Source organism: Notolabrus celidotus, chromosome 15 (genome assembly GCF_009762535.1).
Source record: "Notolabrus celidotus isolate fNotCel1 chromosome 15, fNotCel1.pri, whole genome shotgun sequence".
Classification (NCBI taxonomy): domain Eukaryota; kingdom Metazoa; phylum Chordata; class Actinopteri; order Labriformes; family Labridae; genus Notolabrus; species Notolabrus celidotus.
In genome coordinates, this window is record NC_048286.1 from 29,279,028 (window position 1) to 29,293,181 (window position 14,154).

Consider the following 14,154-nt stretch of genomic DNA (forward strand, 5'->3'; position numbering starts at 1 on the left):
CACGGAAGAAAAATAAAGTTAGTCTTTTATTCCCTCAGTGCACCATTAGCCTAAATGGAGCAGCTTTTCTTAGGTGTCATGTAGGTTATACTGTAAGGGAAATGTAAAACAAATGGCTGTAAGAGCGCTGAGGAACAGGGAAGTCAAAGCTCTAGATTGTTTTTTAGTCTTTTATTTTTTCCCTTTAAATATGTAATGCAATCTCATGTTGTTGTGATAAAGCAACACACTGTGATGTTAAAATGAAGGAAACGCAGAGTGCAAAAAAGCTGCAGTTCCTCAAGTGTCCTCAAAGAGACCACTAGAGGCCGTATTAGGGTGCTTGTTTTCACATCAGAACGACACGTTTCCATCCTGGTTCAAGAAGCGGTATTGGTCTCTATAGCTCTTCTATTTTTTCAAACTGTAAAGGAGTAATTTAAAAAAAATCATATCTGTTTTGATCATACTAAAGCCAAATTCTAATGCTAAAAACAGCTTAAATTGAAGGCAAGGCAACTTTATTTGTATAGCGCATTTCATACATGAGGGCAACTCATGTATGAAATGAACAGGGGTAGAGAGTCAATATTTCTGATGTCTGGTGGGAGTGAGTTCAAGAGTTGGAGACGGGCAGAGGGCACAGAGAGGTGGAGGGGGGTGGAAGACCTGAGAGAGCGAGAGGGGGTGGCAATGTGGAGGAGATCGGACAGATACAGGGGGGTGAGGTTGTGGATGGCCTTGAATAAAGGAGATTCTAAATTTGACCAGGAGCCAGTGAAGCTGCTGGAGGACGGGGGTGATGTGATGTAAAGGATAATGTATAGTGAACTGGTGGTTATGCATATTAGAATCATTATGATAGGGTGAGCAAGACTTGGACACAAGCAGAGGGGTCTTGTCTCATCCTGAAGGGATTCTAATCTGCATAACCACCAGTTCATTAATCATGATCCTGCTTATTACATGTTTCTATCGCTGTATATTCCGGTCATTAATTGTGTACGTGTTTTTATTCCCAGGTGCTCCGGACCCGACAGCAGGCGCCAGCATTGACGATGACAACTGCTGGCATCTGGACGAGGATCAAGTGAGGGAGCAGGTCAAACAGTTTCTGTCGCAGGGAGGATACTACGGCTCGGGGAAGCAGCTCAACTCCATGTTCGCTAAGGTACACATCGCCACTTCCTGTTTCTGATTCATCTCAAGGCTGAGACTAATTTATTAATAATAATCAAATAAAAGATTAAAGGAGGCATTTTAGTAATTTTATTCTGCATTTCTATAAAACTGTGGGCTATACATCCTTCAATTCCCACAATGCAGCTTTAGTTCATTAGAGCCTCTTCAGCCTGACTTTTTTAAACCACAGATCTAAGGTTTGTAAGAAAAGCTTTCAGATATAATGTTTTGAGAATAATATATCAACCACTGATTGAGATGACCCTGATGTCAGCTGTTTGAAAACTCATCTTCACGTCTTAGACGTCGATGATTCCTGTTTGAAATGATAAAAAAGAAGATTATAACAAACTTTGGTCACCATCATTTGCGCTTTCGGTCTCTTTTACTTTTTGTTCCTCGTTCACGTTGAACCCTGAACTTCTTCTCTGCAGTCAAAGAATAAAAAGTTCACATTGATTCAAACACTCTGGTATTTGGAGTCAAATTCTCATCTCAATGTAAAAGTGTGGTCTCCGATGCATAAAGAAACAAGGCGCTCAGAGGTCCTGAACGCCTCTCAAGATTTCTTTGACTGTATTATTCAACTCAAGAAATGAATAGGTGTTCAATACAGTTTGATGTAACTTTTCAAATCAGACTGAGTGCGGAGGATTTGTGAAAGCACTTCTCTTGTGCTCTTTGTCTGAGTGTAACAGGACCACTTTACAAAGACCTGTATTCTGATGAGGCTGAGCTCTCGGCCTCAGGGCCAAGCGGATGCTTTCATAAAGTTTTAGATGGCATTCAGAAGCCTCTTCAATGTAACTTTTACACCTCGAGTGTACTTAATGACACGCATCTCAAGGAATCATGCTTCATCTTTCCTTTTATTCTGATTTGATAAAAGGTTTTTCACACGTGTTCAACCTGGATATAGATGCATGCTTCCATCACTGAGCAGAATAAATAACACAGATAAGATGTTGTGAATCACTCTCTTTAACTTTCTATCTCACACCAAGAGAATCAAAGTAAACTCTGAATCAGTGTGCTCTGTTTGGTTTGGAGAAAGAGTCCGGGGGTGGTTGGCTTAACTCTTAGCATAAGGATTTATTTTTTTGTTTTAAACCTTTATTTAACCAGATAAAACCCATTGAGATCAGGATCTCTTTCACAAGGGTGACCTGGCCAAGAGGTCAGCAGCACATGTCATAAAAAACAGCTACAAGAAAATGACAGTACAAGTTAAAACATACAATTTATAGATGCATAGTGTAGGAATAAGAGGTGCGGAGGCTGTAACAAAACAACAAACAACAATTTAAGGTTTAAAACACAGGCACTGTACAGTGCTCTCACGCTGTCGGTCCCTCAGGATAGAACAGAAGGCTCCAAGTGTAATGAGTTCAGAGAGTTTCAGTTTAGTCTGTAGAGCATTCCTTGCCATGGGGGCAGCAAAGCTGAAATCTCTTTTTCCAAATTCCCGAGGAACAGGTAAGGACTTAATTGGATTGAAAACATGTGTTTAAGCCATAGACTGAATAAATAATGGACGTAGTATCCGTGACGTCAACCATCTGTTTCTGAAGCGCTGTTTTGAAGCCAGTCGGCGGCGGCAGCCATATTGGAAATGTTGAACTCAAAATAACTGCTGTCTAGCTAGTGTAACATAAAGAGGCTTAGAGGATTAGAAAACATTCAGGACATTCAGACATTACTAACTTTACAGACAAAAACAAACAAACAAATTACAACAATATTGGCAGTTCTGAAAAAATAAACGGAAAGATAACCCAACAATAATGAAGTTAATCAATCAAAACTTCACTTTAAGTGATGGGCTCTAACAGTGGCAGCAGATTAAGAGTTTTATAATGAGTATAACTTATCTGTAGATTTAATTTCAGCTTAGTGGGGTATCAAGCTTGTCTCTAATGTAGTCTACAAAAGGTTTCCATGTTCTCTCAAACTTATCAGAGGAGTTTTGTATTGTGAATCTCAGATTTCAAGTTTTAGGTGTTGCTAGAGGCAGAGTTTGAGCCTCCTCGCCAACAGCTACAGTGTTCCTGCCTGTCAATCAAGTCAGCTGTGCCTCTTATAATGAAAAACTCGTAATCTAAATATCTTCGAAATGGCTGCGTGCTGAAAAAAAATTCCACCTGTACAGTGTGTGCCGATCAAGAAATGAGCTATCCAGACTACACTCGTTTTTTTGTACCAGGCTGTAAACATGTTTATTTCTGCTGTAAAGATCGGCTTTTTTGAATTGGTGTGTATGTGGTTTCCGGTACATCCGGAGCCAGCCTCAAGTGGACACTCGATGAACTGCAGTTTTTAACACTTTTGCATTGGCTTCAATTCTTGCGGTCGGAGGTTGCAGCTTGATTCAACACCAAGCAAAATGAAGCTTTGGGTCTGGATGCAAAGTGAAAAGAACAAAAACTTCAGTGTGGAGAACCTCAAAGCTCTATTCTTGGACTCCAGTGTTATGCTGACGATGCACTCCTTTACTCATATTTTTAGACCCGAGGTTGCCGCTTGGTTTAAGTGTTAATTAGTGTTGTGATGTAAAAAAAAAAACTCTCTAATTTCTCTACAGCACAAACAAAAACTATAAAAACCAACATATTTGACATTAGCATTCTTTAAAATTCAGAATATACCACAAATTCATGTTAATAAGATATCAAATACTGCATGACCTTGCTCTAACTCCAATCAGCTCTCTTTCCCTTCAACACTTACATTGCAGAACAAAAATGATCTTCCTTTTATGTAAAGCCCTAAAAGCTTTTCATAACGTGTCTGAGCAGACAGTTTCTTGAATCTCTCTTTTGTTCGATGGAGCAATCGTTTTCTTTTAGTTACCATTTTGTTTACTTGTTTTATTTCTCTACATTCTATAGCTTGTAGAGTGTTTAATATGCCTCATAAATACATCTTTACTTACTGTATATACAAATGAAAGTCACAGTCATGATATCTGTGACTGAAGCCATGCTGTGTGGGTCTTTTCAGGTGAGGGAGATGCTGCGAATGCGAGACTCCAACGGCGCCCGAATGCTGACACTCATAACGGAACAGTTTATGGCAGACCCCCGCCTGTCGCTATGGAGACAGCAGGGCACGGGCATGACCGACAAGTGCCGGCAGCTCTGGGACGAGCTTGGTAAGTCGGAGACACGGCTTAAAAAAAAACCAGACACACACACCCTGAAATTGACTTATTTGTTTTGCAGTTTTTGAAGGCGGCCAATCAGATCGCTCGTTGCTCCATCAGTCAGCGTAGATTAGAGAGCACAGCCCCTCAGACATATCTGCTGTGTCATTGATGCAGAAAAATCAGCAGTCACCTTGTCGGGTAAACGTTCACCCAGCCAGTAAGCTATTAAGTCATCCAGTCAGAGTCTCCTCCTCCTCCTCCTCCTCCTCCTCCCCCTCCTCCTCCTTCACCCTCTCTTCTCCCCCTCGTCCTCCAGCTCCTCACAAACAGAGTGAACGATAAAGGCTGCCGATCAATACGGCTGCTCAGCTTCTCTGCAATCAATCTCAGCATTTAGGAGGTCAATGAGAACACTTCCTGGGTGAGCGAGGGGGATCATGACACAGACGCAGACAGAAATAACAGCCAGACAGCCAGATTTTGCTGCCTGCTCATTTTTCTCCAATGCAGACGTCTGACAGTGTGCTCTGCTCAACGTCTGTTTGTAGAGGAGTGGAGGTTAAAGCAGTGCAGCCTGCCATTGTTACTCAGAATATTAGATTTATTTATATAAAATGTGATATAGAAGTCTGAGGGAGTCTCTTTTGGGTTTGTGCTGAAGCTAATGCACAACATTGTATGCATAGTTTGTCTATTAAATGTCAGAAAGTAATGAAAAACGTGGATCAATACTCCCTGAAGCCCAAGATGAAGTCTTCACACATCCTGGTTTGAAGCTAACCCAAAGATTTTCAGTTTACTGTCACAGGAAATAAAACAAACAGGATGAGTTTTTAAATTAAAGCAGCTAAAATCTGATAATTTGTACTTTTAACCTTAAAGATAAATTTACAAAACATCATGGAATTTTAAATATAGCTGTGTTGGGGTGCTGGTGGCCTAGTGGTCTAAGCACCCCGCATACAGAGGCTACAGTCCTCCTTGCAGGGGTTGCCAGTTCGATACCCGGCCAGTCGACCACTTCCTGCATGTCTTCCCTCACTCTCTACTCCCCACATTTCTTGACTCTCTTCAGCTGTCCTGTCAAATAAAGGCAAAAAGGCCAAAAATACAACTTGAAAAAAAAATAATAATAATAAATGAGATAAAAAAAATATAGCTTTGTTTTCACTTAATAAACAGAAAATGGATGTAAACACCAGGGAAGTCACAAAACGACAATGACAGACGTGGATATTATTAAAGCAACAGTATTTCCGCTTTGTTGGAAGTTGGCATGCGAATAGCGCCTCTTCTAACCTTCTTGAATGTATTACTCCTTGTCCATGTCTACATGAACAACTCACTATTCTTCATCTTCTTGATAAATGACTCATCAAATTATTTATTGCCACATATGTCATCAATATTTTTTCTCTCAATCTACAAATCAAAAACACTGACGTAGGCCACAGCTGGAGCTTTCTGTCTCAATCCGGGGAGCCTAAATGATGCCATTTCCCTAAATCTGACCTCTCTCCTTTCCCCAGGTGCATTGTGGGTATGCGTAGTCTTAAACCCTCACTGTAAAAGCGAGGAGAAGACCAGCTGGCTGAAGCAGCTAAAGAAATGGGGCGACATGGACGTATGCCCGCTGGAGGACGGCAACTACGGCAGTGAGCTTCCCAACATCACAAACGCTCTGCCACAGAGCAACCTGGCTCAGGGTCAGTATTAAATGTGAAAATATACATATATATAGTTAAATCCACGGATGGAAGCACAACAGATCTAATGTGAATATTGTGTTTGTGTTGTTTTCGTCAGACTCTCTGTCCAGGCCGAGGAGGACGGTGTTTAGCCGAGCAGTCGAGGCCTGCGACCTCCACTGGCAGGACAGCCACCTGCAGAGGATCATCAGCAGTGACCACTACATGTCTCCGTCCTATCAGAGGGAGGGGGAGAGCCTGCTGTTCAACCCACAGGGGCTGCCACTCTGGCTAGGTAAACACACATTTTGGAGATAACTTCTGGACTCTCAGGAACATGCAGATCACACAGATCATCTCTAGAGGACATGCTCACAACTCTACTTGGTTTAAAGGGAGGGGAGTTTTGCACATGCAGAAGGAGGAATCTGCTGTACCTGTGTTTATATCCCTATGACATTTCCACAACAAACCTTGGGCTTCTCACATGCATGTAAGGAAATATTAAGGACTTCTGTGCATTTATCCTTTAGAAACTCAAGTTTCAAGAAGTTTGATAGCAGTACTCGTGCTTTACTCATGTCAGGAAAGTCAGTTTATGAACGCATTTAACGTCTGCACACTTTTTTCTGTAGCTTATCCAGTCAAAGTTCAGTTTTAACCTTCACACAGGAAACGAGCAACTTTCTATGACTGTAGCATAAAAACTTCTTTTCAGGGGCAAAGACAGAATTTCTGAGGCACTTACATATATACACAATCTCTAATTCCACCGGAGACACACACACACACACACACACACACACACACACACACATTCACACACACACACACACACACACACACACACACACACACACACACACAGTAATTCTGCTGATATTGAGGCCAGTATCTGCAGTAAGCAGCTTCCAGCTAAGATCTGTCAGATTCTGCAACTTAAGCCAGCTATCAGACGCTCGCTGGTGTTCTGCTGAGACTGCTCTGTGTGTGTGTGTGTTTTTGTGTAAGAGTGTGTGTGTGTGTGTGTCTGCCATTACTTACTACATCCTAGATACCACAGTATGTGTTTAGGAGAAAAATGCGTCTGTGACTGGTTTTGTATAATAATGTGTTTATTCAGCATCAGTGCGTTTATCTGTGTGTGTGTGTGTGTGTGTGTGTGTGTGTGTGTGTTGGTGTGTGTGTGTGTTGGCTCTAACGTCACTGTCGTTCTCTCTCTCTAACACACAGACCACGTCCCAACGGCCTGCGCTCGTGTGGACGCCCTGCGTTCTCATGGTTACTCAAGGGAAGCCCTGCGATTGGCTGTGGCCATCATCAATACACTCCGCCTCCAGCAGCAGAGACAGATGGACATCTACAAACACCAAAAGAAAGGTAAGTGAAGCGCGTGCACACACACACACACACACACACACACACACACACACACACACACACACACACACACACACACACACACACACACACACACACACACGCATAAGGTGATCCTTTTCTGGACCAATCATTCTCCTCTCTTCCTCACTCAGAGCTTCTCCAGAGAGGCGTGACCTCCACCACCAACCTGGAGGGCTGGGTGGGTCATCCTTTAGACCCGATTGGCTGCCTGTTCATCACACTAACAGAAACCTGCCGTGTGGACGACGATAACTCCATGGACACTGGAGGTATGACACATGTAGTGTTTTATTCATACTTAGTAAAGCATCACTGTCTTAAAGATTCACATGAAAACATCATCATTTATATTTTTGTTTTACCGTCATAGACGTCAGTACGGTTCATACGGCTGCTCTCATCTTTCTGCAGAGTGTTTTTGAAGATCAGTTCTGGAGTCCAAACAAACTGTTTTATTTAACAGTGTTTTGGTCTAATCAGGGGATTATCAAGAGCTGATCAGGCATGGAGGGTATTTAATGTTTGCTCTGTTCTGTACAAGTCAGAGAACTGGGCAACTTAGTAGAGCCTGAAATTACAATATTATTAGTTTGGCATTTGCACTTCAGCCTGGTAATCATGGATCAACAACTTTATTATTATTATTTTTTTTTTTTTTTAAATATATTTTATGAAGTTATTTTATTATATTTTATTTAATTTTATACATTTTTATTTTCTTGATTTATTTAATTTTATTTAATTTTATGCATTTTTATTTGCCTGTTTTATTTCATTTTATGAATTTATTTAGTGTTTTATTCTGTTTTATTTTATTTCATGCTATTTTATTTTCTTGATTTATTTCAGTTTATTTTATTTTAGGCCCTATCAGGTAAAAATTGCTGATTTTGGGATCACACATGAAAACACAAATTAGAATCCACAAAATAATATAAATAAAAAGAAAATCCAAGGCAACCCCTAAAAAGAGAAATCAATCAAACCATCATTATAAACAGCCACTGGTTCTGGCATCTGTTTTGATTAACAGTGGCAAACTTGTACCAAAGCATTTTTCTGATTTAAGACAGTGTATAGTCTTGATCCTTGCTTAATCAGGAGAGTAACCCATAAATCAATTATTTGTTGCAGCCCCATCATCCCATATATAAAGCGGAAAATCATTCTCCCTCTGCATGTCAAGTCTTCAGTCAGCTGCGTTATCATTGCTGTGTTTTAAAGCTAAGCCACCGTCCACTGAACCCACAAAGTAAGCTCAAACCTCAGCACAGCTTCATCAAAGGAAGCTCCTCCCTCCTGTTTTAACACCAAATTAGTCAAAGAGCTCATTTCTCAAACACGAGAGTGATTCCTGCCACACTCCACCAGCTGATGCAGAGTCAGCCTGAGGAGAGGTGAGCGGGTTCACCAGCAGAGGCTCCTCAGACGACAGACTTCACGCTCTTATATCAGGAGCGGATCTATTGTCCTGCAGACGGCCATAAAGTCACAGAGCATGAATGGATTGGGCTGCAACACCCTGCTCATTTAGACCACTCTCCTTTTGTGTGTGTGTGTGTGTAGATGTGTGTGCATGCAGGCATGTGTGCATGTGTGTGTGTGGTACGTATAGAATCCATCACCATTTGCATTTCTCACCCTGCCCTGGCTCTTTTTTTGCACCAGTGGTCATTGCAACAGAGCAGAATAGGGGTCGGGTTTTTCTATTGTTACCAGGCTACAGGGAACTATTGTCCAGTCAAACAATGCTGACCACTGGCACACTCACTGGTCCGTGTGTGTGTGTGTGTGTGTGTGTGTGTGTGTGTGTGTGTGTGTGTGTGTGTGTGTGTGTGTGTGTGTGTGTGTGTGTGTGTGTGTGTGTGTGTGTGTGTGTGTGTGTGTGTGTGTGTGCGTGTGTGTATGCGATAGAGTGAATGATTGTCTTATGTTGTTCTGGGAATTGGAGGAGAGTGGTATGACTATTCTGTGTGTGTGTGTGTGTGTTTGTGTGTGTACGGCCTGGTCACTGTGTTTTATTTCCCTCTGGAAGACAGCTGGGAACATCTGTTAAAAGAGGAGGCGGGCCCACACTTAATGTCAGCCAATCAGAATGAAGTCTCCCCTGAGATCTTTTCAAACCGACCAATCAATCACCAGCTCAGGGATAAAAAACTAAACTGAGTTAACACCGGGGTTAAGTCTGTAAAATCAGTTTCCACTTTTCCCTAGATTTCCTCTCTCTCACTCACACACACACACACACACTCACAGAACAGACACACACACACACACTCACACACATGCATGGAATTAACAGGATTGAGGGGATGTCTTGCTCAGAGGGGATTTAAGCGGAGTGGTGGGGTGGGGGGAGAAAGAGAGAACAAATGGGCACCAATCAACAGCTGAGACTCTCATGGCATCTGTTCTCAATTATAGCTGTCGAGCATTTGGTGAAGGTTGGCCGCCATCTTAGAGGAGTGATCACAATCTACTGTGGATGCTGTAATTTAAATACTTCAACACGCAGCTTTATCACATTTCAACAGGTCACGTCAAGTTTAATTTTCTAATTGAATGAGAGTTTTTTCAGGCACTCTGGCTCCTGTTCAATCAGTCAGTCTTAATGCACACAAGCCTACATGTCTTACTCTCTGCCTCTACGACGCTACAGCAAACCCTTTCAGACTTAACACTGAAATAACAAGAGAAATACAAACATCATTGAAGTGTAGAGCAATCTGAGTGAGTGATATCTCTGACTCCTGAAGGTTTTCTATCTAATAATTCATATTTAGTGTAAAATTCTCTTTTTTCTTCTACAGACAGTTTGATCTGTCATTTTAACATTCTAATAGTGACATGGACTGGAGTTTTGACACCCAGAACAAATATAGTAACTCAATATAACTAGCATTGGATGAGGTCTGCAGTCTGTGTTCTTCATTAATCTGGTTGGTATCATTTTGGACTCCTATCTCACACTGGAACAGCACATCAAGCATATCACCAAAACCGCCTTCTTCCACCTTAAAAATATTGCCCGTCTCCGTCCATCTCTCTTATTTTCCACCGCTGAAACCCTGATCCACGCCTTTATCACTTCCAGACTCGACTACTGTAATAGTCTTCTACGGTCTACCTTCAAAACAACTCAACAAACTACAATGTATCCAGAATTCTGCCGCCCGCCTGCTCACCCACACCCGCTCCCGTGACCACATCACCCCTGTCCTCCAAAACCTCCACTGGGTCCCCATCAAACAGCGCATACATTTTAAAATCCTCCTCCTCACCCACAAAGCCCTCCATAACCAGGCCCCCTCTTACCTCATTGACCTGCTCCACCACCACACCCCCTCCCGTAACCTCTGATCCTCCAATGCCCACCTCCTCTCCCCACCACCTGACACAAAGCACTGAACCTGGGGGGACAGAGCGTTCTCTGTCGCCGCCCCCCACCCTCTGGAACGCCTTACCACTTAACATTCAAAACTGCCCCAACCTGTCCACCTTCAAATCACTCACCAAAACCCACCTATTTAGAACTGCTTTTAACCTATGATTGCTTTTAAATGTATTTTATTCATGTTTTTATTATTCTGTTGTTTTATATGCTGTTTTATCCTTTGTGCAGCATCTTTGAGTTTTAAGAAAAGCTCTAAATAAAATATATTATTTTTATTATCATTATTGGTACAAGTTGTTTTGCTGAAGTCTGTGATCATTTAGACTAGAAGTTGAAGTAGTTTGGGTTATTCACAGTTAAGTAGAATCAACTTCATTGACTCAGCCCTTCCTCTTCATCAAGAATTGGATGACAGGTCACGTAGAGTTCAGTGTGCTCTGCTCTGCTCTGTTCTGCACACAGTGACTGATCACTGCTGAAAAGAAATGTCAGTTCAGTTTCTTTGAAAGGTTTTTTTTTACTTTTATACGACTCATTTAGTCATACATAAAAAGGCTTGTGTAAGCTGTTTGTTTTGAGTTAACTCATTGTAATCCAAATGTTATCTCAAGACGCTTGTACAAACAGAGCAGGTCTAGACCCACTTTGTGTCAAATTATGAACAAAGACCCAACACCAAGACAGGATCAGACTCAGTCTAAATCCACCTTAATCCACCATGAGCATTGCACCTCAGTATTTAGGTAGTTACAGCAGTGAGGAAAAATGTCCTTTTAACAGGCAGAAAAGCTCGAGCGGAACCAGACTCATGTTAGACAGCCATCTGCCGAGTTGGAACATTTGGTCTGTATGGAGGTTTTGGGTTCCCTTGTCAAATCATCAGTCTGTACCTGTATGCCTGGCTTGTAAGTACTTGTTGGACATTTGAATTCTGTTTGACACAAAGTGAAAGTTATTTTTGACTTGTTGACTGAGCCGTCTGGGAGTTTTTTTTTTAAAGTGACGCATGCCGCTCAGAAGCGCAGCGGTGTTATTTTCCAGCAGGAAGCAGCTGTGGAAGCTAAACTACTGTGTGCCAAATGAGACAAAATAACATGCAAGTTAACAAAAAAAAAGTGCTTTTAATTCAGGCTTTAATCACATCACAATTAACATGTTAATGCTGACAGCTCTAATGCAGATACAAAAATACCATCTAAATATACCCAGCCTATTTAGTGTCACTTCAGTCAGGTAACACTGGAACACTATGGGCCATTAAAACTGAAGAAGTGTGAACTCTCCTGGCACACATAGGCACTTGAATACTGTACTAATACAGACCTGAGAAAGTCTGAGTCTTCATGTCATGTATGTGATTTTTCTTTGTTTCTGCTGTGTCTAGATCACCGCCTGAATGAAAGTGATCACACAAAATCCACTGATCAGATCAACAAACTAAATATGTCTTATTCTTTCTCATCAGATGGAGACCCCAGGCCTCCCATCTACCATCATGTACCTGTGTGGGGCAGTCCTGACGGGGCGGAGTCCTACCTGACACTGGCCTTAGAGGTGGCTCTGATGGGAATGGGCCAGCAGAGGATCATGCCGGAGGGTCTCTACGCTCAGGATAAGGTGAGATCGGCACATTGATAGTAGTAATAATATATACATTTGAACATGATCCCAGTTTGTCAGAGGACTAACTGCTCTTACAGTTTCCTTCTGACTAAACACTTTGCTTTTTCTGTTCTGGTGCATCTGCAAACAAGACAGAAAATGGCTGTCATTAAACGTCTGTGTGAAGTAATTGCTGTGCAGAGAGAGAGAGAGAGAGAGAGAGAGAGAGAGAGAGAGAGAGAGAGAGAGAGAGAGAAAGAGAGAGAGAGAGAAAAGGTCACAGCATTTTGTTCCTCTAAAAATAAGCAGAAAGTCATTGTGCTTAAGTTCCCTTTGAATTAAAGTAAGTCCAAGAAACATGTCTTTGTGTGGCTGATAAGCTGCTTTAGAGTGCTTAGCATGGCGGCCATGGACCTTTCTCTAAAGTCATGGGAAAATATTCCTGTTCTAGACGAGGCACGGCATCTATAACAAGGTGACTGAATGTGCTTTGAATGAAACATGAATACACATATACACTAAACACAAAGTGTATGAAAAAGAAATCACATTTTAAAAAGTATTGAGGTCTGAACTCAAATGATCACATCAGAGAAAGCCGTGTCACGTGTCCTCTAACAGTAGATCCGCACAGATGAAAGTGTGTAAGGTATTAAAGCCCCCTGCTGCTCCTTTAATACCTCAAGCTCCAAATCCCTTCTTAAAAGGTGTTTAAACTTCAAAGATTTTCTCTCATGAAACAGTCATGAATCTCAACTTTTTTGTGTGCGTGTTCTTCAGCTCATCTAACCCGTGCTCATGAAGACTTCTCATATCTTATTCTAATTTTAGTCCATGTGCATATTAAACCAGTGATGACTTCACTCTTTTAGAGAAGTCTACAGATCCTCTCTGCTCTTTTTCTCCCCCCTTTGTCATGAATACTAAACTCTGCATTGATCGTATGATGGCAGTGAATACAGCGTGTGTGTAAATGTGTTCCAGGTGTGTCGTAATGAGGAGCAGATTGTCGTGAAACTTCAAGAACTGGAGCTGGATGACCCTCTGGTCCAGACTCTTCGGAAACAGGCCATACAGCTGCTCGAAGGTAAGAGAACGTCGTCCCCCTCTGGTTTACGTTTGGACACATTTAGAAGTTGTGAAATGAACCTAACATTATTTTGTCCTTCTCCTCGCTCAGCTGGTCCGTTCAGCGGACTGGGTGAGGTCATCCATAGGGAGAGCGTTCCCATGCACACCTTCGCCAAGTACCTCTTCTCTGCTCTGCTGCCTCATGATGCAGACCTGGCGTACAAGGTGGCTCTTCGTGCAATGAGGTGAGTGTCCCTGCACAGTGAAGCAGTTGAAAGAACTCGAGAAACTGTTTGATGCTCTTTCCTAATCGAAGCACACTCTTTTCATTTGTTGATATAAAGAATAAGTTCAGTTACTCTTAGGGTTGCAAAATGCCTGGAACTTTCAAAGTTGGAAACTTTCCATGGGAATAAACCAGGAATTTACTAAATTGAAGGTTGGCTCTTAATAGGGAACTTAAATATAGTTGGGGAAAATATATTTCAGCATAATCCTGACTAAAAAAGATTTCATGCAAGCACAGTTAAATTTCTATGGTATTCCTCAATCACGTGCACATAGCACACTGCTTACTGCAGGGCTATTGAGACCACGCCCCCTACATGCACTGTGCATTCCTTCATCACATGCACAGATGATTTCTAGAATCCTGCAGAGGCTAGGCTTGAGAAGCTTGAGGGAAGATG

The 14,154-nt window shown here is 41.9% G+C and overlaps 1 protein-coding gene across 1 annotated transcript in view; it reads left to right on the forward strand.

The window, feature by feature from the left end:
• The window catches only part of zswim5 (zinc finger, SWIM-type containing 5), an 83,600-nt gene that overhangs the window by 59,917 nt on the left and 9,529 nt on the right, over positions 1 to 14,154 (forward strand). The window contains exons 4-12 of the mRNA XM_034703737.1: positions 1,002 to 1,150; positions 4,162 to 4,312; positions 5,836 to 6,012; positions 6,113 to 6,289; positions 7,228 to 7,374; positions 7,530 to 7,667; positions 12,258 to 12,409; positions 13,379 to 13,481; positions 13,575 to 13,710. Of these exons, the coding sequence (XP_034559628.1) occupies positions 1,002 to 1,150; positions 4,162 to 4,312; positions 5,836 to 6,012; positions 6,113 to 6,289; positions 7,228 to 7,374; positions 7,530 to 7,667; positions 12,258 to 12,409; positions 13,379 to 13,481; positions 13,575 to 13,710 (1,330 nt within the window). The remainder of the gene's footprint in view (positions 1 to 1,001; positions 1,151 to 4,161; positions 4,313 to 5,835; positions 6,013 to 6,112; positions 6,290 to 7,227; positions 7,375 to 7,529; positions 7,668 to 12,257; positions 12,410 to 13,378; positions 13,482 to 13,574; positions 13,711 to 14,154) is intronic.